The sequence below is a fragment of the Manis pentadactyla genome, chromosome 15 (genome assembly GCF_030020395.1).
Source record: "Manis pentadactyla isolate mManPen7 chromosome 15, mManPen7.hap1, whole genome shotgun sequence".
Classification (NCBI taxonomy): domain Eukaryota; kingdom Metazoa; phylum Chordata; class Mammalia; order Pholidota; family Manidae; genus Manis; species Manis pentadactyla.
The window spans coordinates 55,487,645-55,509,277 of NC_080033.1; the positions used below are offsets into that span (position 1 = coordinate 55,487,645).

At 50.7% G+C, this 21,633-nt stretch overlaps 2 protein-coding genes across 7 annotated transcripts; both read left to right on the forward strand.

Moving 5' to 3' along the window:
* The first annotated feature begins 715 nt into the window (after window positions 1-715).
* Window positions 716-18,952, forward strand: EDC4 (enhancer of mRNA decapping 4). 4 transcript variants are annotated; one of them, XM_036897768.2, is made up of 29 exons: window positions 716-1,012; window positions 10,373-10,529; window positions 10,931-11,042; window positions 11,340-11,439; window positions 11,707-11,896; window positions 12,003-12,150; window positions 12,241-12,345; window positions 12,682-12,791; window positions 12,871-12,954; window positions 13,052-13,147; window positions 13,244-13,346; window positions 13,463-13,643; window positions 13,738-13,810; window positions 13,891-13,982; window positions 14,043-14,242; window positions 14,311-14,447; window positions 14,540-14,690; window positions 15,029-15,462; window positions 15,549-15,653; window positions 15,742-15,894; window positions 15,982-16,018; window positions 16,140-16,317; window positions 16,433-16,588; window positions 16,688-16,803; window positions 16,903-17,068; window positions 17,155-17,341; window positions 17,434-17,653; window positions 18,040-18,203; window positions 18,425-18,952. In XM_036897768.2, the coding sequence occupies exons 1-29, from the start codon at window positions 931-933 to the stop codon at window positions 18,615-18,617; spliced, it is 4,230 nt and encodes a 1,409-aa protein (XP_036753663.2). In that variant the 5' UTR covers window positions 716-930; the 3' UTR covers window positions 18,618-18,952. The 4 variants fall into 4 exon arrangements, with proteins under 4 accessions (XP_036753663.2, XP_036753665.2, XP_036753664.2 ...); XM_036897770.2 differs by having other exon boundaries at window positions 14,335-14,447; XM_036897769.2 differs by having other exon boundaries at window positions 14,055-14,242.
* A 165-nt stretch (window positions 18,953-19,117) lies between these two features.
* NRN1L (neuritin 1 like) lies at window positions 19,118-20,787 on the forward strand. Of its 3 annotated transcripts, XM_036897753.2 has the most exons (4): window positions 19,321-19,420; window positions 19,770-19,992; window positions 20,152-20,284; window positions 20,405-20,787. In XM_036897753.2, the coding sequence occupies exons 2-4, from the start codon at window positions 19,944-19,946 to the stop codon at window positions 20,691-20,693; spliced, it is 471 nt and encodes a 156-aa protein (XP_036753648.1). In that variant the 5' UTR covers window positions 19,321-19,420; window positions 19,770-19,943; the 3' UTR covers window positions 20,694-20,787. The 3 variants fall into 3 exon arrangements, with proteins under 3 accessions (XP_057349559.1, XP_036753647.1, XP_036753648.1); XM_057493576.1 differs by lacking the exon at window positions 19,770-19,992 and having other exon boundaries at window positions 19,118-19,420; window positions 20,173-20,284; XM_036897752.2 differs by lacking the exon at window positions 19,770-19,992 and having other exon boundaries at window positions 19,219-19,420.
* The last annotated feature ends 846 nt before the right edge of the window (window positions 20,788-21,633 follow it).

Below are 21,633 nucleotides of genomic sequence, written 5' to 3' on the forward strand. Positions count from 1 at the left end.
TACAATGGATGGAGGCCAAGGACTTCCACACAGGTTGCCTGGCTACGCTGGGCACAGGGCTGTATGATGTGCTGTTTGAGGACAGCATACTCAGGAGATTTCAGTGGGACTGATTTCTGGGTTGCTGTGTATTTGGGGGTTGGGGGATGGGGAAAGAGGTAGATACCTGCTGCCTCTTAAACCACCCTGTATAAAATCTGCAATACAGCTTCTTCCATGTACCTGTGCCTGAAATGTCTGCAATAAAGAGGTGTTTGTAAACTGGTTTCTTTTTTCTGGCCTGAGAGTGCTGGGCCCAGCAATGGGATGCTGGGACACCTGAGGTAATTGATGTTTGTGGAGGTACCATATCCACTGCCCTTGCAATTTCCTGGGCCATATGACTTCACGGAAATCTTCCGGCCTCGGTTTACACTGACCCATTTTCCAAGGGGAAATTGAGACCCCTGCCAATTTATCTTGTTCTTGAGGTACCCCAGCCTGGGTGGTGGGGTTGACTGATCGTAGACCCATAGTGAGTTCATGCCCCGGGGGTGGTCTTGGGTCCGGGTGGGATATCCTGAAGTGAGTGAGGCTTGTGATGGGGCCATTTCCTTCAATTCAGCCCTGCAGAACTTCCCCGGACCCCTCCGCAGAGGGGCGGAGACACAGAAGGGGAGGGGCGAAGCCTCCGCTCCCAGCCCGGAACCTTTCTTCTCTTTCCCCCGCGGATTCCGGGCGCCGAGGCTCTTGTGGGCCGGAAGTGAAGGCGGTTGGTGGGGTTGGCGGCGCACTGGGACGCGGTGCGAGGGGCGGTTTACAGGCTTCGGAAGGACCGAGTGTAGTGACCTGCGTCCCGTTGTCTGGCCCTGGCGGAGCTGTGCGCGGCTGGACGGTGCGCTGCAGCAGCGAAGCAAACGCTGCACGAACGGGGCGCTCGCGGTTGGGCCCATGGCCTCCTGCGCAAGCATCGACATCGAGGACGCCACGCAGCACTTGCGGGACATCCTCAAGCTGGACCGGCCCGCTGTGGGTGAGCCGGGACAGCGAGGGTGGGCCTTCGGCGAGCGGGCAAAAGGGCGGTGCGGGCCTGGGCCGCGTTCAGGGCCTGGCCCCTCAGGACCAGCTCTGCATTCTGGTTGGTGAGGATAGAAGTGGTAAATCCCTGAGCGTGCTCCACAAAGGGCACAGACCCCGGGGTACGCTCTTTCTCCATCCCGGAGCCAGGCCGTTCTGCCTCGTCCTTCAGAGTCTCGGCTGAAGGTGAGGCCCCTTCTCTGAATCCGCAGGTTCCCGCTGGTGTCTTGGCCTCAAGGTCTGTGGTGTCTCTGGGCTGGCCCGGCTTCCCTACCCTTTTGCCATAGCTCGAGTCCTAATCTGGGCTTTGAATATGGAGCTCTGAGTTTAGACCTAGGCCCTGTGCTGAGGAGTCCCTGACTCTCCTCTGAAACTTGTCCTTCCTTCTGGAATACAGACCCCAGGCTTGCTGTTCTGAAACTAATATTCAGAAGAAAGGTGACCAGTCCCAATTCCATGTCTTTTCTGAAATTAAGGCAAGTCAAAACAGCTATGGCTCTGATTGGATTAGGCTACAAACATCTGCAGGCTGTAGTTTATTTCCAGTCATTTAAACTTTACTTGTGTTTGTGGTGATACCTCAGAGCAGCTTCTGCCCACACAGAGCTGAGGAAGTTGTAATATGATGCTGTTGTCATTGAACAAGAGGAATGTTTTGGTACTTTGACGAGGATAGGATAGGTGGGATGATCGCTGGAGAGTGCGTGAGAACAGATCTGGAGAGGAGGCAATCTTTAGGCTAGGTCTTGTATTATGGACAGGGTGTCAAGAAAGGCATTCAACAAAGAAGAAATAGCACAGGTGAAGGCACCAAAGTTTCCTGGCAGGTTCAGAGACCTGTGAAAAGTTGTAGTGGTTGAAAGACTGGTAGATGATAGTGGTGTGGGTGTGCAGTGATCAGAGTTGAGAACTGGTGTTTACTTACACCCTGTTCTTAAACCTGCTGGTAGTCCCAAACTAGCTACTTTTGGAAGCAGCTACTGGTGCTGGCTCTGGGTGGGTTTAGCTACCCACTGCTCTCTGAGAAAATCCACCTGCTATCTGAAACCAGTGAGCCCTTTGCCCTAGGCAAAGGAAGATGCACTTCCTTTACTCATGAGCTTGGCTTTGACTTCTCATCTTCATCAGCTGCTCTGAAGACTGGACTCCACAATGGTTTGGTAGAGCCTGACATGGCAAACTTTGTGTCCCTTGTTTGGTAGTCCTCCTGGTAGTCTGTCTTGAAGGGAGAGTGGTGAGCTTACCCTTAAGCAGCAAAGGTGGTTCAGATCCAAATGAAGTGGCCTGCAGGCCTTCCTCTTAACTCATTGTGTTTTTTTATTCCTTTTGTTATCATTAATCTACAATTACATAAAGAACATTATGTTTACTAGACATCCCCCTTCACCGAGTCCCCCCCAAAAATCCCATTACAGTCACTGTCCGTTGGTGTAGTAAGATGCTGTAGAATCACTACTTGTCTTCTCTGTATTGCACATCCCTCCCTATGCCCCCCCCACACACATTATACATGCTAATCATAAGGTCCCCTTTTTTTTTCCCCGCCCTTATCCCTCCCTTCTCACTCATCCTCCCCAGTCCCGTTCCCTTTGGTAACTGTTAGTCCATTCTTGGGTTCTGTGAGTCTGCTGCTGTTTTGTTCCTTCAGTTTTTCTTTGTTCTTATACTCCACATATGAGTGAAATCATTTGGTACTTGTCTTTCTCCGCCTGGCTTATTTCACTGAGCATAATACCCTCTAGCTCCATCCATGTTGTTGCAAATTGTAGGATTTGTTTTCTTCTTATGGCTGAATAATATTCCCTTGTGTATATGTACCACATCTTCTTTATCCATTCGTCTACTGATGGACACTTAGGTTGCTTCCATACCTTGGCTATTGTAAATAGTCCAGCAATAAACATAGGGATGCATCTGTCTTTTTCAAACTGGGCTGCTGTATTCTTAGGGTAAATTCCTAGAAGTGGAATTCCTGGGTCAAATGGTATTTCTATTTTGAGCTTTTTGAGGGACCTCCATACTGCTTTCCACAATGGTTGAACTAATTTACATTCCCACCAGCAGTGTAGGAGGGTTCCCCTTTCTCCACAACCTCGCCAACATTTGTTGTTGTTTGTCTTTTGGATGGTGGCGATCCTTACTGGTGTGAGATGATATCTCACTGTGGTTTTCATTTGCATTTCTCTGATGACTAGCGATGTGGAGCATCTTTTCATGTGCCTGTTGGCCATCTGAATTTCTTCTTTGGTGAACTGTCTGTTCAGCTCCTCTGCCCATGTTTTAATTGGATTATTTGCTTTTTGTTTGTTGAGGTGCATGAGCTCTTTATATATTTTGGATGTCAACCTTTATCGGATCTGTCATTTATGAATATATTCTCCCATACTGTAGGGTATCTTTTTGTTCTGTTGATGGTGTCCTTTGCTGTACAGAAGCTTTTCAGCTTGATATAGTCCCACGTGTTCATTTTTGCTTTTGTTTCCCTTGCCCAGGGAGATATGTTCATGAAGAAGTTGCTCATGTTTATGTCCAAGAGATTTTTTCCTATGATTTTTTCTAAGAGTTTTATGGTTTCATGACTTACATTCACGAATTTGATCCATTTCGAATTTACTTTTGTGTATGGGGTTTGACAGTGATCCAGTTTCATTCTCTTACATGTAGCTGTCCAGTTTTGCCAGCACCATCTGTTGAAGAGACTATCATTTCCCCATTGTATGTCCATGGCTCCTTTATCATATATTAATTGACCATATCTGTTTGGGTTAATGTCTGAGTCTCTATTCTGTTCCACTGGTCTGTGGCTCTGTTCTTGTGCCAGTACCAAACTTTCTTGATTATTGTGGCTTTGTAGTAGAGCTTGAAGTTGGGGAGTGAGATCCCTCCAACTTTATTCTTCCTTCTCAGGATTTCTTTGGCTATTTGGGGTCTTTGGTGTTTCCATATGAATTTTTGAACTATTTGTTCCAGTTAGTTGAAGAATGCTGTAGTAACTTGATACGGATTGCATCAAATCTGTATATTGCTTTGGGCAGGATGGCCATTTTGACGATATTAATTCTTCCTAGCCAAGAGCATGGGATGAGTTTCCATTTGTTAGTGTCCTCTTTAATTTCTCTTAAGAGTGTCTTATAGTTTTCAGGGTATAGGTCTTTCACTTCCTTGGTTAGGTTTATTCCTAAGTATTTTATTCTCTTTGGTGCAATTGTGAATGGAATTGTTTTCCTGATTTCTCTTTCTATTAGTTCATTGTTAGTGTATCGGAAAGCCACAGATTTCTTTGTGTTAATTTTGTATCCTGCAACTTTGCTGTATTCCGATATCAGTTCTAGTAGTTTTGGAGTGGACTCTTTAGGGTTTTTTTGTATAATATCATGTCATCTGCAAATAGTGACAGTTTGACTTCTTCTTTACCAATCTGGATTCCTTGTATTTCTTTGTTTTGTCTGATTGCCGTGGCGAGGACCTCCAGTACTATGTTGAATAACAGTGGGGAGAGTGGGCATCCCTGTCTTGTTCCTGATCTCAGAGGAAAAGCTTTCAGCTTCTTGCTGTTAAGTATGATGTTGGCTGTGGGTTTATCATATGTGGCCTTTATTATGTTGAGGTACTTGCCCTCTATACCCATTTTGTTGAGAGTTTTATCATGAATGGATGGTGAATTTTGTTGAATGCTTTTTCAGCATCTATGGTGATGATCATGTGGTTTTTGTCCTTCTTTTTGTTTATGTGGTGGATGATGGTGATGGATTATCAGATGTTGTACCATCCTTGCATCCCTGGGATGAATCCCACTTGGTCATGGTTTATGATCCTCTTGATGTATTTTTGAATTTGGTTTGCTAATACTTTGTTAAGTATTTTTGCATCTACATTCATCAGGGATATTGGTCTGTAATTTTCTTTTTAGGTCGGGTCTTTGCCTGGTTTTGGTATTAGGGTGATGTTTGCTTCATAGAATGAGTTTGGGAGTATGCCCTCCTCTTCTATTTTTTGGAAAACTTTAAGGAGAATGGGTATTATATCTTCTCTGTATGTCTGATAAAATTGTGAGGTAAATCCATCTGGTCCAGGGGTTTTTTCTTGGGTAGTTTTTTGATTACCACTTCAATTTCTTTGCTGGTAATTGGTTTGTTTAGATTTTGTGTTTCTTGGTTAATACAACAGAAAAAGTTGTATTTTTCTAGGAAGTTGTCCATAGGTTTTCCAGCTTGTTAGCATATAGGTTTTCACAGTATTCTCTAATAATTCTTTGTATTTCTGTGGGGTCTGTCGTGATGTTTCCTTTCTCGTTTCTGATTCTGTTGATGTGTGTTGATTCTCTTTTCCTCTTAATAAATCTGGGTAGGGCCTTATCTATTTTATTTTTTTTCTCAAAGAACCAGCTCTTGGTTTCATTGACTTTTCTATTGTTTTATTCTTCTCAATTTTATTTATTTCTTCTCTGATCTTTATTATGTCCCTCCTTCTGCTGACTTTAGGCCTCATTTGTTCTTCTTTTTCCAATTTCGATAATTGTGACGTTAGACTACTCATTTGGGTTTGTTCTTCCTTCTTTAAATATGCCTGGATTGCTGTATACTTTCCTCTTAAGACTGCTTTCGCTGCGTCCCACAGAAGATGGAGCTTTGTGTTGTTGTTGTCATTTGTTTCCATATATTGCTTGATCTCTATTTTAATTTGTTCATTGGTCCATTGATTATTTAGGAGCATGTTGTTAAGCCTCCATGTGTTTGTGGGCCTTTTTGCTTTCTTTGTACAATTTAGTTATAGTTTTATACTTTTGTGGTCTGAAAATTTGGTTGGTAACATTTTAATCTTTTTGAATTTACTGAGGCTCTTTTTGTGGCCTAGTATGTGGTCTCTTCTGGAGAATGTTCCATGTGCACTTGAGAAGAATGTGTATCCTGTTGCTTTTGGATGTAGAGTTCTGTAGATGTCTATTAGGTCCATCTGTTCTAGTGTGTTGTTCAGTGCCTCTGTGTCCTTACTTATTTTCTGTCCGGTGGATCTGTCCTTTGGAGTGAATTGTGTTTTGAAGTCTCCTAAAATGAATGCATTGCATTCTATTTCCTCCTTTTGTTCTGTTAGTATTTGTTTCACATATGCTGGTGCTCCTGTGTTGGGTGCATATATATTTATAATGGTTATATCCTCTTGTTGGACTGAGCCCTTTATCATTATGTAATGTCCTTCTTTATCTCTTGTTACTTTCTTTGTTTGGAAGTCTATTTTATCTGATACTAGTACTGCAACATCTGCTTTTTTCTCCCTGTTGTTTGCATGAAATATCTGTTTCCATCCCTTGACTTTTAGTCTGTGCATGTCTTTGGGTTTGAGGTGAGTCTCTTGTAAGCAGCATATAGATGGTGCTTTATCCATTGAGTGACTCTGTGTCTTTTGATTGGTGCATTCCATCCATTTACATTTAGGGTGATTATCGATGTACTTATTGCCATTGCAGGCCTTAGATTCGTGGTTACTAAAGCTTCAAGGCTAATTTCTTTACTATCTATCAGTCTAACTTAACTCAGTTAGTATGCTGTTACAAACACATCTAAAGGTTCTTTTCTGTTTCTCCTCCTTTTTCTTCCTCCTCCATTCTTTTATATTAGGTATCATATTCTGTACTTTTTGTCTATCCCTTGATTGACTTTGGAGATAGTTAATTTAATTTTGCATTTGCTTAGTAATTAGCTCTTCTACTTTTTTTACGGTGGTTTTATTTCCTCTGGTGACAGCTATTCAACCTTAGAACACTTCCATCTATAGCAGTCCCTCCAAAATAGACTGTAGAGATGGTTTGTGGGAGGTAAATTCTCTCAGCTTTTGCTTATCTGTAAATTGTTTAATCCCTCCTTCAAATTTAAATGATAATCTTGCCAGATTAAGTAATCTTGGTTCCAGGCCGTTCTGCTTCATGGCATTAAATACATCATGCCACTCCCTTCTGGCCTGTAAGGTTTCTGCTGAGAAGTCTGATGTTAGCCTGACGGTCTTTCCTTTGTATATGATCTTGTTTCTCTCTCTGGCTGCTTTTAACAGTCTGTCCTTCTCCTTGATCTTTCCCATTTTAATTACTATGTGTCTTGGTGTTGTCTTCCTTGGGTCCCTTGTGTTGGGAGATCTGTGGATCTCCATGGCCTGAGAGACTATCTCCTTCCCCAGACTGGGGACGTTTTCAGCAACTACCTCCTCAAAGACATTTTCTGTTCCTTTCTCTCTCTTCTTCTTCTTCTGGTATCCCTATAATGCGAATATTGTTCCATTTGGATTGGTCACACAGTTCTCTCAATATTCTTTCATTCTTAGAGATTCTTTTTTCTCTCTGTGCCTCAGCTTCTTTGTATTCCTCTTCTCTAGTTTCTATTTCATTTATCGTCTCCTCCACCGTATCCAACCTGCTTTTAATACCCTCCATCGTGCTCTTCAATGATTGGATCCCCGACTTGAATTCATTCCTGAGTTCTTGGATGTCTTCCCATACCTCCATTAGCATGTTGATGATTTTTATTTTGAACTCCCTTTCAGAAAGAGTTATGAGGTCCATATCATTTAAATCTTTCTTGGGAGTTGTATTAATAATTTTACTCTGGACCAGGTTTCTTTGGCGTTTCATATTTGTATATGGCGCCCTCTAGTGTCCAGTAGCTATATTCTGGAGCTGCTCAGCCCCTGAAGCAATGTCGGGGGTCGCAGGGGAGCGGTATTGGTGCCTGGAGGGAGGAAAGAGCTGTTCCCCGCTTCCCGGCTGCTGTGCCTGTCTCCACTGCCTGAACTAGTGGGCTGAGAACCCAGGTATAAGCTTTTGTCCCAGAGCAGCTGGATATAGATCCCTGCTTTCCACAAGTGGCCGGAATCCCAGTCACCTCTGTCCCAGCTTTCTAACCCCGTAATCAGAAGAGTATGATGAAAGCACCATGAAATGTAGGTTTGTGCTCCCAGTGCAGATCTCTGGAGCTAGGATTTCAGCAGTCCCAAGCCTTCCACTCCTTCCCTGCTCCGTTTCTCCTCCTCCCGCCTGTGAGCTGGGGTGGGGGAAGGGCTCGGGTCCCGCCAAGCCACAGCTCTGGTACGTTACCCTGTTCGGTGAGGTCTGCTCGTTTCTCCAGGTGTGTGCAGTCTGACGCCGTCCTCTTTCCTGTTGCTCTCTCAGGATTAGTTGCGCCAACTATATTTTCTAATTGTATCCAGTTTTAGGAGGAAGCCTCTGTCTTTCCTCTCATGCCACCATCTATAATCCATATCCAACTTCTTGTTTTTTTATTGTTACTTGATTCCCTGGTTTGCCAAGTAGCTCTCACTTGTCTCCTCTCATTGGAGAACCATGTCAAAACTGTTTGTTTTGTGACTAGACACTTGCCATTGCCATGTTCCTGAATGTGGAGCTTTAGTCTCCTTGCCATCTGGAGTTTTGGAGTCGTTTCTGAGCCTATGAACTTAGCTGAAAGGCAGCCAATGGGCAAACAACTGAAAGGTTGTCTTTCTTGACTCCACACCCTGTCCTATATTTTCTCTCCTCTGTTTCAACTCCTTCATGTCCATTCCTCCTGAGTTTACTTACCCCAGGTAGCTTCTTCTGAGCCCATTTCTTTGTGGGGCAGGCTCCTTCCTTTCTTATTTCCACATTGTCAGTGTCCTTCCATGCCTTTGATGCCCATCTCTCTTCTCCAACCCCTGCCACTACCTTGGACGAGGCAGGTCCTTGTGTCCCTCATCCCAATTCGCAACTATCCTGCATGCTGCCTTACAGCAGTCATTCCTCTGGCCATAGAACAACATGTCACTTTCCCATTTAAAACTCTTGTGTGGTTGTTCTACCTGATATTACCACAGGGAGAATATCAGCATCCCAGCCTCATACCTGAGACCTTCACAACCTTGTTTTCCCTTCTGCCTTCCCGTGTTTGTGTGTTCTGGCCACACTGGCTCTGATGGCACCTCTTCTATGAAGTCTGTCCTTCCTGACCCTTCCTGTGCCCTCCCTCAAGGATGCAGAGTCCCTCTATGCTGACCCAGACCTGAGTATTAATTGGCCTCAGAGGGTGCTTGATGGCTTATACCCCTCCCTCAGGTAGAAGAATCTCATGCTTATGGTTCTGGGGTGCACAGGGTACACTATCAGTGTTTACGAAATGAGAGATGAACAAAGGGCCCTCATCCCCACTGACATCCCTTGCTCAATTGAGTGTTCCTAGAGCCAGTCCTTGGTTCTTTTTTTTGTTGTTTTTGTTTTGTTCTGTTTTTTTGGTATCATTAATCTACAATTACATGAGCAACATTATGGTTACTAGATTCCCTCCATCATCAAGTCCCCACCACATACTCCATTACAGTCACTGTCCATCAGTGTAGTAAGATGCTATGAAATTAGTACTTGTGTTCTCTGTGTTGTACAGCCTTCCCTGTGCACCCCCCACATTATGTCTGCTAATCATAATGCCCCTTTTCCCCCCTTGTCCCTCCCTTCCCACCCATCCTCCCCAGTCCATTTCCCTTTGGTAACTGTTAGTCCATTCTTGGGTTCTGTGAGTCTGCTGCTGTTTTGTTCCTTCGGTTTTTTTTTTTGTTCTTAATACTACACATATGAGTGAAATCATTTGATACTTGTCTTTCTCTGCCTGGCTTATTTCACTGAGCATAATACCCTCTAGCTCCATCCATGTTGTTGCAAATGGTAAGATTTGTTTTTTTCTTATGGCTGAATAATATTCCATTGTGCATATGTACCATATCTTCTTTGTCCATTCATCTACTGATGGACACTTAGGTTGCTTCCATTTTTTGGCTATTGTAAATAGTGCTGTGATAAACATAAGAGGTTCATATGTCTTTTTCAAACTGGGCTACTGCATTCTTAAGGTAAATTCCTAGAAGTGGAATTCCTGGGTCAAATGGTATTTCTATTTTGAATTTTTGAGGAACTTCCATACTGCTTTCCACAATGGTTGAACTAATTTACATTCCCACCAGCAGTGTAGGAAGGTTCCCCTTTCTCCACATCTTCGCCAACATTTGTCGTTGTTTGTCTTTTGGATGGTGGCCATCCTTACTGGTGTGAAGTGATATCTCACTGTGGTTTTAATTTGCATTTCTCTGATGACTAGTGATGTGGAGCATCTTTTCATGTGCCTGTTGGCCATCTGAATTTCTTCTTTGGAGAAGTGTCTGTTCAGATCCTCTGCCCATTTTTTAATTGGATTATTTGCTTTTTGTTTGTTGAGGTCACTTCGTGGTTCTTGAATGAGGCTCTGCGAGAGGAGATGCCAGTGGGCAGGTAGAACAACCTCATCAGAGTGGCCCTTTCTGTTCCCAGGTCCCAGTGCAGAGAGCCAGAGGCCATCTAACACCTACAATGGGGATCTAAATGGGCTTCTGGTCTCAGAACCCCTCTGCTCAGGTGATGGTACTTCAGCAAACAAGCCTGGTCTCCGGCCCATGCCACCTATTAATCTTCAGGAAAAGCAGGTCATGTGAGTGTCTGGGAAATGGCAATGGTGATGATAGAGTCTTTGGGGCATCTGCTAGCTGAAGCCATGAGATGTGGTAGGAAGGCAGCTTCTGCTGCCTCCCTACTAGGTGACCTGGGGTAGAGCACTTTACCACATTGAGTTTGCATTAGGATGGTAAAGGACAAGCTCAAGGATCTGGCCTGGATCTGAAGTTTGGGCTCCTGGTTTAGCATGGAAATAGGCCTGTTCCCAAGGAGGGAGATGAGCAAGGGGAGCTATAGGTTTGGGGAGCAATAGACCAGGTAGAGCTGGGTATCTGGGGCTTGACACCTTCACCAAAGTAGCTGTGTCCTCTCCCCCACAAAACTACCCATTGAGACTTTGCATGAACAAGAGTCAAGCTTGTGTACCTGCCCCTCCAGCTGCCTCTCAGGAGATGACAGCTCCACCTGCATTGGGATTTTGGCAAAGGAGGTGGAGATTGTGGCCAGCAGTGACTCTAGCATCTCAAGCAAGGCACGGGGAAGCAACAAGGTGGGTGCTAGGATATTGTGGTGTGTGTGGTATGGTAGATGGGGGCACACTCAGCCTCTCACTTCCCCTTCCCATGCTGCCAGTTCCTCTAGCAACCACCTTGACAGACACGTAGTGTGGTCCAGTCTGGGGTTGGCTGCTAAGTCCCTGTGGGAATCTGGCCCTAAGATTGTGAGTGGATGGCTTGGCTTGCACCTGTGGCTTCTACTGTACCCAGGAATGCTGGAGACCACCTAGACTTTGGGAAAGCTGCCCTGACTCTCAGCTTCTGTGACTTCCCTCACCCTTGTGTCTTAGGTGAAAATCCAACCCGTTGCCAAGTATGACTGGGAGCAGAAATACTACTATGGCAACCTGATTGCTGTGTCCAACTCCTTCTTGGCCTATGCCATTCGGGGTGAGTAGGGGCAGAGGGAGAACGGAGGTGTTCTACTAGAAGCTCTAGGAATACAGGTCCAGTGTTAGGCTGCTCAGCCCACTCAGACCTTAGAGGTACAATGAAAGGCTTGTCAGTGCTGCCCCTATCTCTGCCAGGCCTTGGGGAGCCTAGTGAGAAAACCAAGCTTGAGACCAGTAGTGGTAGTGAGGCAGGCAAGGGCAGCGCTTCTCTGCTGCTGCCTGGGCCCAGATACTTATTCACAGCCTACTGCTCTCCTGATTTCAGCTGCCAACAATGGCTCAGCGATGGTGCGGGTGATCAGTGTCAGCACTTCGGAGCGGACCCTGCTCAAGGGCTTCACAGGCAGTGTGGCTGATCTGGCCTTCGCACATCTCAATTCCCCACAGCTGGCCTGTCTGGATGAGGCAGGCAACCTGTTCGTGTGGCGCTTGGCTCTGGTTAATGGCAAGATTCAGTATCCTTTCCTGGGGTTGAAATGGGCGACTGAAGAAAGGTGGGCAGAGCTGGGGCTGCTAGACATACCTCATCATCCACCTGTTAGCCCTTAACACCCTGCTCAGAGAAGAGATTGTGGTCCACATACGGCAGTCAGAGGGCACGCCACTGAACCACTTCCGCAGGATCATCTGGTGCCCCTTCATCCCTGAGGAGAATGAGGACTCCTGTGAGGAGGGCAGCCCGACAGTGGCCCTACTGCATGAGGACCGGGTGAGGAGGCCAGTCACGAGGGGAAGAGGAGGGGACAGAGCAGCCTCGGTGTGGGTATGTGCTGAACACTTCACCTCCTCATATCTCCAGGCTGAGGTGTGGGACCTGGACATGCTCCGCTCCAGTCACAGCACCTGGCCTGTGGATGTCAGCCAAATCAAGCAGGGCTTCATCGTGGTAAAAGGCCACAGCACAGTAAGCCTGCAACAACTGCCTATCCTGACTTCCCTGCTTCTTATGCCCCTCAGCTAGTCCCCATACCCACAGCAGCCAAGACAGTTTTAATGGCATTCTGCCTTTGGGAATTCAGCACAGAGTGACCCTCTCCTGTGGAACTCACACCCAACCAGGCTGCACCCCAGGGGTCTGGTCTTCTCTGCTGCCCCCCATTCATCCAGGCTTTCACACAACTATGCAGATCTCCTGTGGGTCAACCCAGCTCACTGCCAGCTCACAACCCAACTCACCTGAGAAGAGTTTGCTCCCACCTCTAGTCAGGTGGCAAAGCAAAGCTTTTTGGGTTCTTCCTAGTGCCTAAGTGAAGGGGCCCTCTCACCCGATGGGACTGTCCTGGCTACTGCAAGCCATGATGGTTTCGTCAAGTTCTGGCAAATCTACATTGAGGGGCAGGATGAGCCAAGGTAAGGCAGGGCTTGAGGGACCAAGGGCCCCAAGTGGGGACCAGATCATCCACTCAGGCTCCTCATCTGCTGCCTGCAGGTGTCTGCATGAATGGAAGCCTCATGATGGGCGACCCCTCTCCTGCCTCCTGTTCTGTGACAACCACAAGAAACAGGATCCTGAGTGAGTGAGTGGGTGGACAGACAGTCAGGTAGTGGGCTGGACGTTGGGCTCCCAGCAGGAGGCCCAGCCTGTCACTCAGTGCCTTACTGCTTTGTAGGATCCCTTTCTGGAGGTTCCTCATTACTGGTGCTGACCAGAATCAAGAGCTAAAGATGTGGTGCACAGTGTCCTGGACCTGCCTGCAGACCATTCAGTAAGCTGGGGGCTGGGCAGGGACATCAGGGTTGAGGATGTGGGTTCTGTCCACCCTGACAGTCTCATTCATCCTGCCCCATGCCCCGACCCCCAGCTTCTCGCCAGATATCTTCAGCTCTGTGAGTGTGCCCCCCAGCCTCAAGGTTTGCCTGGACCTCTCAGCAGAATACCTGATTCTGAGTGATGTGCAACGAAAGGTAGGCTACAGTGGGGGCACCCTGGGCAGAGCTGGTATCAGGGAGGGCAGGGGTGTATGGCACATCCACAGGCCTCACAGCCACGGGGCTTAACTGTGAATGCCCTGCCTGTGCAGGTCCTCTATGTGATGGAGCTGCTGCAGAACCAGGAGGAAGGCTGTGCCTGCTTCAGCTCCATCTCTGAGTTCCTGCTCACCCACCCTGTGCTGAGCTTTGGTATCCAGGTTGTGAGTCGCTGCCGGCTGCGGCACACTGAGGTGCTGCCTGCCGAGGAGGAGAATGACAGCCTAGGGGCTGGTGAGTTGCTCAGAGTCAGGGATGTATGTTGGCATGTAGGGGAGTGCCAAGGCACAGGGGGCCAGGGGCTCAGCTGTCCACACTGTCCTTGCAGATGGAACCCATGGAGCCGGTGCCACTGAGTCTACAGCCGGTGTGCTCATCAAGCTCTTTTGTGTGCATACTAAGTGAGTGTGTTGAGAGGCCTACCGGTGCCCTCTCTGTGTCGTCCCCACCCTACTGATTTTGGCCCCTTCTCTTTCTACAGGGCGTTGCAAGATGTGCAGATCCGCTTCCAGCCACAGCTGAACCCTGATGTGGTGGCCCCACTTCCCACCCACACTGCCCATGAGGACTTTGGTAAATGAAGGGTGAGAGGGAAGCAGGTTAGACTGACTGGGGTCTGAGATCTGACTCAAGGGGTCCCCACAGCATTTGGAGAGTCTCAGTCTGAACTGGACTCCGAGGGCCTAGGGTCAGCCGCTCATGGCTCCCAGCCTGACCTCCGACGAATTGTGGAGCTGCCCGCACCTGCCGACTTCCTCAGTATGAGCAGTGAGACCAAGCCCAAGCTCATGACACCTGACGCCTTCATGACACCTAGCACCTCCCTGCAGCAGGTGTGGCTGGGGAGGGATATGGGGGTCAGAGCTGGGAGACCTGGGAATGCCGAACTCATTGGCCGCAGCCCTCATTCTCTGCGTCTCCCCAGGTCGCAGCATCCCCCAGCAGCAGCAGCTCCAGCTCCAGCAGCTGCAGCAGCTCCTCTCTTGCAGCTGTGTCTGCCGTGAGCAGTACCTCGGCTGTAGACCCCTCCTTGCCCAGGTAAAGTGAGAGTCAGAGTTGGGGGATGGCAGGAGTTGGTGCCAGATAATGCCAAGCTCTGGCTGCTTACACCTCAGCATTCCTGCCACCAGGCCACCTGAGGAGCTGACCTTGAGCCCCAAGCTGCAGCTGGATGGCAGTCTGACAATGAGCAGCAGCAGCCTGCAGGCAAGCCCACGCAGCCTCCTGCCTGGCTTGCTTTCAGGTCCAGCCGACAAATTGACTCCTAAAGGGCCTGGGCAGGTGCGTGTGCAAGTGTGTGTGAGGTGAGGGGTAGCAGATGTATGGCAGCAAGAAGGTTGGTGGCAGTCTCCTCCCACAGCACCCTGTCTGCTCGTACTGCTGTGCCTCAGGTAGCCCACATTTCCCCTGAAGTCATCTCAGCCTCCTGTGTTCCCTTGAAGGCAGCATCTCAACCTTTCCATCCCCACCTCTTTTCCTCCTAGGCTGTGACCATTTTTTCACCTGCTTTTTTTTTCCCTGTTGTCCCATCTTTCGTCACTACAAATACCAGTGCCTTGCCTCTGTGCCCCCACCCCCTTACTTATCACACCTAAGTTCCCATCTTTGGCCCATCTCAGGTGCCTACTGCTGCCTCTGCACTATCCCTGGAGCTGCAGGAAGTGGAGCCCCTGGGGCTACCCCAGGCTTCCCCCAGCCGTACACGCTCCCCTGATGTTATCTCCTCGGCTTCCACTGCCCTGTCCCAGGACATCCCCGAGATTGCATCTGAGGCCCTGTCCCGTGGCTTTGGCTCCTCTTCTCCTGAGGGCCTTGAGCCAGACAGTATGGCCTCAGCTGCCTCGGCACTGCACCTGCTCTCCCCACGGCCCCGGCCAGGGCCCGAGCTTAGCTCCCAGCTCGGCCTAGATGGAGGCCCTGGGGATGGAGATCGGCATAGTACCCCTTCTCTCCTGGAAGTGGCCTTGACTCAAGAGGCCACAGCTGCTGACAGTCAGGTCTGGCCTACAGCACCAGACATTACTCGTGAGACCTGCAACAGCTTGGCAGAGAGGTGAGGTACTTTGGGAGGCAGAAAGTATTCTGATGGTAGGGGCTTCAGATAGAGTCATCCACCACTGAGTTGGCCTGTCCCCCCAGCCCCAGAAATGGCCTTCAGGAAAAGCACAAGAGCCTAGCCTTCCACCGACCACCTTACCACCTGTTGCAGCAACATGACAGCCAGGATGCCAGTGCTGAGCAAAGGTAGATGCCACCATACACCATTCCTCATAGGAGAGAGGCCCAGCAAGTGAGTAGGTCCTTATCCCTCTCCCTCCTCTTCTTCATACAGTGACCACGATGAGGAGGTGGCCAGTCTGGCCTCTGCTGCAGGGGGCTTTGGCACCAAAGTTCCCACTCCACGGCTGCCTGCCAAGGATTGGAAGACCAAGGGATCCCCTCGGGCATCACCCAAGCTCAAGAGGAAGGGCAAGAAGGATGATGGGTAGGGGTGGCTTCCTAGGGCCAGGGAGAGGGGTGGTCTCTAGGCTGCTTGCCTGACATGGCCTGAGGTGTTTCTCGCCCATGACAGGGATTTGACCGTGGGATCCCACCTCACAGAGCACCAGGTAAATGAGCAAACACCCTTTCTACTCTGGGACCTCCCCCCTGTGAGGGTGGGGAAGGGTTCTAGGCTGGTGTGGGGGGATGGGCAGGGTGGCATCATGTGACTGTTGCTGCTGCTGGCAGGTGGCAGAGCCCCCTGAGGACTGGCCAACACTAATTTGGCAACAGCAGAGAGAGCTGGCAGAGCTGCGGCACAGCCAGGAAGAGCTGCTGCAGCGTCTATACACCCAGCTTGAAGGCTTGCAGAGCACTGTCACAGACCATGTAGAACGTGCCCTGGAGTCACGGCACGAGCAGGAGCGTATCCTTATGGTTGGTGACACAGCATGGTGTAGGGGTAGGGGCAGCAGCAGCATTCTTGACCCAGGAAGGGATTATGGGATATGCTGCAGGCCTGTTCCTTAGCTGCAGTGCAGAGCGGCGGCTGGAGCAGGCACTGGCTGAGGGGCAGCAGCGAGGTGGGCAGCTGCAGGAACAGTTGACACAACAGCTGTCTCAAGCACTGTCTTCAGCTGTAGCTGGGCGGCTGGAGCGCAGCATACGGGACGAGATCAAGAAGACGGTGCCTACGTGTGAGTTTTGTATGGAGACTTCTGGGTGGGCCAGTGGGTGTGGGGCCTCCTACCTGTCAGTCTTCCTGTATGTCTCCATCTCTCCTCATCCTGTCCCAGGTATCTCTAGGAGTCTGGAGCCTGTGGCAGGCCAACTGAGCAACTCAGTGACCACCAAGCTCACAGCTGTGGAGGGTAGCATGAAAGAGAATATCTCCAAGCTGCTAAAGTCCAAGGTGCCATAGGGCCCAAGATGAGGGTGGTTGGTGGTTGGTGAGCCTGATCAGGCCAGCTTGGGCTCAGGCTTTTAACTCAGCTCCTTCACCTACCGCTAGAACTTGACAGATGCCATTGCCCGAGCAGCTGCAGACACGTTACAGGGGCCAATGCAGGCTGCCTACCGTGAAGCCTTCCAGAGTGTGGTGCTGCCTGCGTTCGAGAAGAGCTGCCAGGCCATGTTCCAGCAGATCAATGATAGCTTCCGACTGGGCACACAGGAATGTAAGTGGGGTCGTACACCCCAACGTGTGAGGGGCTGTCCCCTTCTCCCCCACCGTCTCTCTTATAGCCCCATGGTCACCTCTCAGACTTGCAGCAGCTAGAGAGCCACATGAAGAGCCGGAAGGCACGAGAGCAGGAGGCACGGGAGCCTGTGATGACCCAGCTGCGGGGCCTGGTCAGCACACTGCAGGGTGCCACCGAACAGATAGCAGCCACTGTATCTAGCAGTGTACGGGCTGAGGTGCAGCACCAGCTCCATGTGGCTGTGGGCAGGTGTGTGGGCAGGGCACTGGATGAAGTGGTGGGTTTGGAAAGGGCCAGACCAGACTCCCTGCCTACCTCATCTCCCTGACTTCCCTTTGCAGCCTACAAGAGTCAATTTTAGCACAGGTACAGCGCATTGTTAAGGGTGAGGTGAGTGTGGCACTCAAGGAGCAGCAGGCCGCCGTCACCTCTAGCATCATGCAGGCCATGCGCTCAGCTGCTGGCACACCTGTCCCTGCTGCCCACCTCGACTGCCAGGCCCAGCAAGCTCATATTCTGCAGCTGCTGCAACAGGGCCACCTCAATCAGGCCTTCCAGCAGGTACGCCAGTCATTAGGCCCAGGTAAGAGTCAGGTGTCTCCTGACAAGGCCCGCGCACCATATGCTCCACTCTGTTTACCAGGCTCTGGGTGGTCCGGTCAGTGGACTATTCTTGGTTCCCTTTGGCCTCTAGTCCATTTCTCTTGCTTTTCCCTCTGCCTGGACCCTGAATCCCTTTCTTCCTACCTCAGTCCACTTGATGCATGATCAGCCTTCTCAGGAAACCTTTTCTGATTCCCTGGAGTAACAATGCAGCCCTACAGTGCTCTCTCTGGGTATCCCCCTCTGGAACCATCAGTATCCTAGGTCATCCTCTCCCTGGCTACACAGCCAGACAAGCAGGTTTTCCATCCTGACATTAGCTATAAACGCTGCTCTCCACCCAGGCCCTGACAGCTGCTGACCTGAACCTGGTGCTGTATGTGTGTGAAACTGTGGACCCAGGCCAGGTTTTTGGGCAGCCGCCTTGCCCACTCTCCCAGCCTGTGCTCCTTTCCCTCATCCAGCAGCTGGCTTCTGACCTTGGCACTCGAACTGACCTCAAGCTCAGGTGAGTGGGGCAGTCAGAGATCTGGAGACGGGCTGGGGAGCAGTTCAAAGCAGAGACTCACACTCCTGTCTGACTCCCCTCTCCACCAATTCCCTGTGCCCCCACCCATCTCAGGCTGTATGGCTTCCCCTTGTTAGCAGTTCCTCTGGGCCTTGTTGCCACCAGGGGGCGCTCCGATCTGCTGGAGCCCACCTGTAGTCTGCCCTTTCCTCCACCCCCAGCTACCTGGAAGAGGCTGTTATGCACCTGGACCACAGTGACCCCATCACTCGGGACCACATGGGCTCCGTCATGGCCCAGGTGCGCCAGAAGCTCTTCCAGTTCCTGCAGGCCGAGCCACATAACTCACTTGGCAAAGCGGCCCGGCGTCTCAGCCTCATGCTGCAAGGCCTTGTGACCCCCAGCCTCCCTTAGCCAAGCCTGCTTTGCCCAGGGGTTGGATGGCACTGAAGGCCAGCAGAGAGGCCTAGGCCAAAGCAGGGTCATGTCAGCCCATTACCTGCTCAGGCTCCCACCTCGGGTTTTGAGGGGGGTAGCACTTGCTGTGGTCTACAGGTTGTAGCCAGCAGGTTTAGGCTGGGCCCAGGGTGGGTGTTGTGCCTTCTTGGGTTCTGCCATGCCTGGAGCATGACCCCCAAGATTGTGACACCACTTGAGTTGAATTTTCCAGGTTCCTTTTTACCTCCAATTTGGATCTTTTCGTTTTTGAAAAACATTGAGAAATTCAATTAAATGTTTTTGGAATAAAATAGAGTATGTGCGTGCTTTTAGTGTGTCTTTGGTGTGACTTTGATAATTGCCCTCCGTTCCCTGCCCCCTCTCTTCTCCCTTATGGAGCTCTGTCTCAGCCAGCCCCACTTCAGGAGCCCCACTTCAGAACACTCATCCTCATCTGCACAGCTGCCTTCGTAGGTCTCTCCTTTCCACCTCCAAGGCTAGGGCCCTCGGATCCGCTCAACACTGTCCTGTGCCCCTGGGCTGTCCTCTCTGGGGTCTCTCTCTCCTTGGCCAATCTGGGCGCTGGGGGCGGGGCCGCCATCTGGACTCCCATCCAATCATAGTTGCTCTTTCCGGGGGCTGGGCCGAAGGGCTGTACTCCAAGCCGCCAGCTCTGGCACTGGGCTCCGGGTGAGGAAAGATGCACCGCTGCCGCCGCCGTCACCACCGCTGGCGGCCTCCCCGTGGGCTGGGGCTGTTGCGGCTGCTGCTGACTCTCGGTGAGTGCGGGCCCGCTGTCCCCGGCCCATGCGGCCCTGCACCCTCTGGCCAGGCTGGGTGTAGGGGGAATTGGAGCTAGCACAGCCTTCCTGAGCTCTGGGAGCCAGGGTGGAGAGGAGGTGCGAGGGCTCCACGGAAGGGATAATTTGTGCCAGTGGCGAAAAATGATGGAAGCAGCATGACCTGAGCCCTAGTTGTGGGGGAGGGTCCCAAAATTCCGCAGCCCCCACTTGTGATAAAGGGAGACGGCCTCTGGCAAGTTATCTCCTCCTAGACTAACAGTGGGGTCTCTGAGGTCCTTCGTTAGGGTCTGGCTTGGATCCTGACCCCATCTACCCTGTTCTCCAGGGAACAGGATAGGAAGGCCAAGCAAAGCTTGTCTAGGCTGCAGAGAGGCTGGACAGTGCTAGGGACCCGCATGGCCCCACATCCTGCCCCCCAAACCATGTCCCATCTTCTTGGACCAACCTCATCCACCTGGGGCCCCTGAAGCTTGCAGGAAGAGTCAAGCCCTGGGATGTGATGCGCCCCCACCATATATCCTGTTGCTCTCTCATAGAAGGGGGTCAAGGCAAGTGATCCCCAGACATAACCCCTTAGTTCCTTGGGGAGCCCCTATTTCACGCTGAGTCACGTCCCTAGAGCAACCCTGGGTAAACAAGCCCTTAGGGAGAGGGAGAGGGAGGGGGAACGGTTCATCCTATCAACCATTCTCTACTCCCACCCCCAGCCCTTTTATCTCCTCTGACAGCAGCTGCAGCGAGCCCAGGCCAATGTAACACCATATACCAGGGCTTCGCCGAGTGTCTCATCCGTTTGGGGGACGGCATGGGCCACGGAGGAGAGTTGGAGACTATCTGCAGGTGCGGGCAAGTGCGAGGGCAGCAGCCCAGCCCCTGCCACCCTAGGGACCTGAACCGCCCCCTTCCCATATCAAAGCCTCTTCACACCACTTAATTCCCCTAACTCCACGCCTTTAACAGGTCTTGGAATGACTTCCACACCTGTGCCTCGCGAGTCTTGTCAGGCTGCCCGGAGGAGGCGGCTGCCGTGTGGGAGTCACTACAGCAAGAAGCTCGCCGGGCCCGTCACCCAGATAACTTGCACGCTCTGTGTGACACCCCTGTTAGGCTTCAAGAGAGTGGCACGGGCCCTGAAACCAACCAGGAGACGCTGCGGGCGACAGCGCCTGTACACACCGCGGCCCCCGAGCTCCCACTGCTGGCGACAGCTCTGGCGCTCGCCTGCCTCCTGAGGCCTCTGATCGGGTAACAGCGGCCCCGCCTTCAGCGCTGCTTGGGCGGCTGCCGTCGGGGCTTTGCAAAGCGCGCTCAGCTTTCATTAAATGTATTTATATTTGTACTAAGCTTCTTCCTTTCTTCCGGTTTCCGCTGCTTGCCTGGGGCGGAGGCCTCCAGAAGTTGATCCCCCGGGTGGGATAGGCAGGGCTGAAGGCAGTCGCAGGGGAGTCAGTCTTTTTCCTTAAAAACACTTATTTCCCAGGGGGTAGTGCAGAGCTTTCCATTGCCTGCAGGTTCCAAGAACTCCAGTGGTGACCGGAGATTTGCCGGAATGCACAGGCTTTCTGTGTCTTTCCAGGGCGGGTACTTCTAACCCTGCCTGCCCCTCCTATCCTGACCCCTAGGGACCTTGTGAAGTGGTAGAATGTTCTACACACCCTCTCCCCAGCCAGTCCACCCCACCTCCCCAGGTTTGGTCCAGCCTCCAGACTCCTGACCATCTCACCTCTTCCTTCCTCTGCTGAACAACCACCTTAGCCTTCAAGGCACAACACAGAATATGTGCTCTAACCTCTCCTTCTCTGACCACCTGGTCCATCCGAAGAGAACCTGTTCCAGAAGGTGGGGAACCCTTGTTGGAGCCCACATTCAAGTCCTGAGGTGTTCTGGAGCCACAGAAGCAGGAGCCACAGTGAGGGTTCCTCTGGCTCTGCTCTACACAAGCTTGTTCTTTGAAAAGAAGTGTGCAGCATGTTGTCAAACAATCCCAAAAGATTTTCTGGAAGCGTGGAACAAGTGAGGTAGCCCCAGAGGAGTTGATCTTTCCACCTGTTCACCCTGGTAGAGAGGAAGAGCAAGAATCAGCATGGGCAGACCTGAGGGTAGGAGAAACCTCAGAGAGGAAGAGACCCTCTTTTGATCATTCCCCTAATACCACTGCCAAGACCCTATGCCAAGCCATCACCTTACTT

Bases quoted from the DNA above. Each gene is read 5' to 3' on its own strand.
- EDC4 (XM_036897768.2), top strand. From the start codon at position 931: ATGGCCTCCTGCGCAAGCATCGACATCGAGGACGCCACGCAGCACTTG. The intron at 16,589-16,687 runs GTGAGTTTTGTA...ATCCTGTCCCAG, and splicing joins CAAGAAGACGGTGCCTACGT to GTATCTCTAGGAGTCTGGAG. The intron at 17,069-17,154 runs GTAAGTGGGGTC...GTCACCTCTCAG, and splicing joins CCGACTGGGCACACAGGAAT to ACTTGCAGCAGCTAGAGAGC.
- NRN1L (XM_036897752.2), top strand. From the start codon at position 19,342: ATGCACCGCTGCCGCCGCCGTCACCACCGCTGGCGGCCTCCCCGTGGG. The intron at 19,421-20,151 runs GTGAGTGCGGGC...TCCCACCCCCAG, and splicing joins GCGGCTGCTGCTGACTCTCG to CCCTTTTATCTCCTCTGACA. The intron at 20,285-20,404 runs GTGCGGGCAAGT...CGCCTTTAACAG, and splicing joins GAGTTGGAGACTATCTGCAG to GTCTTGGAATGACTTCCACA.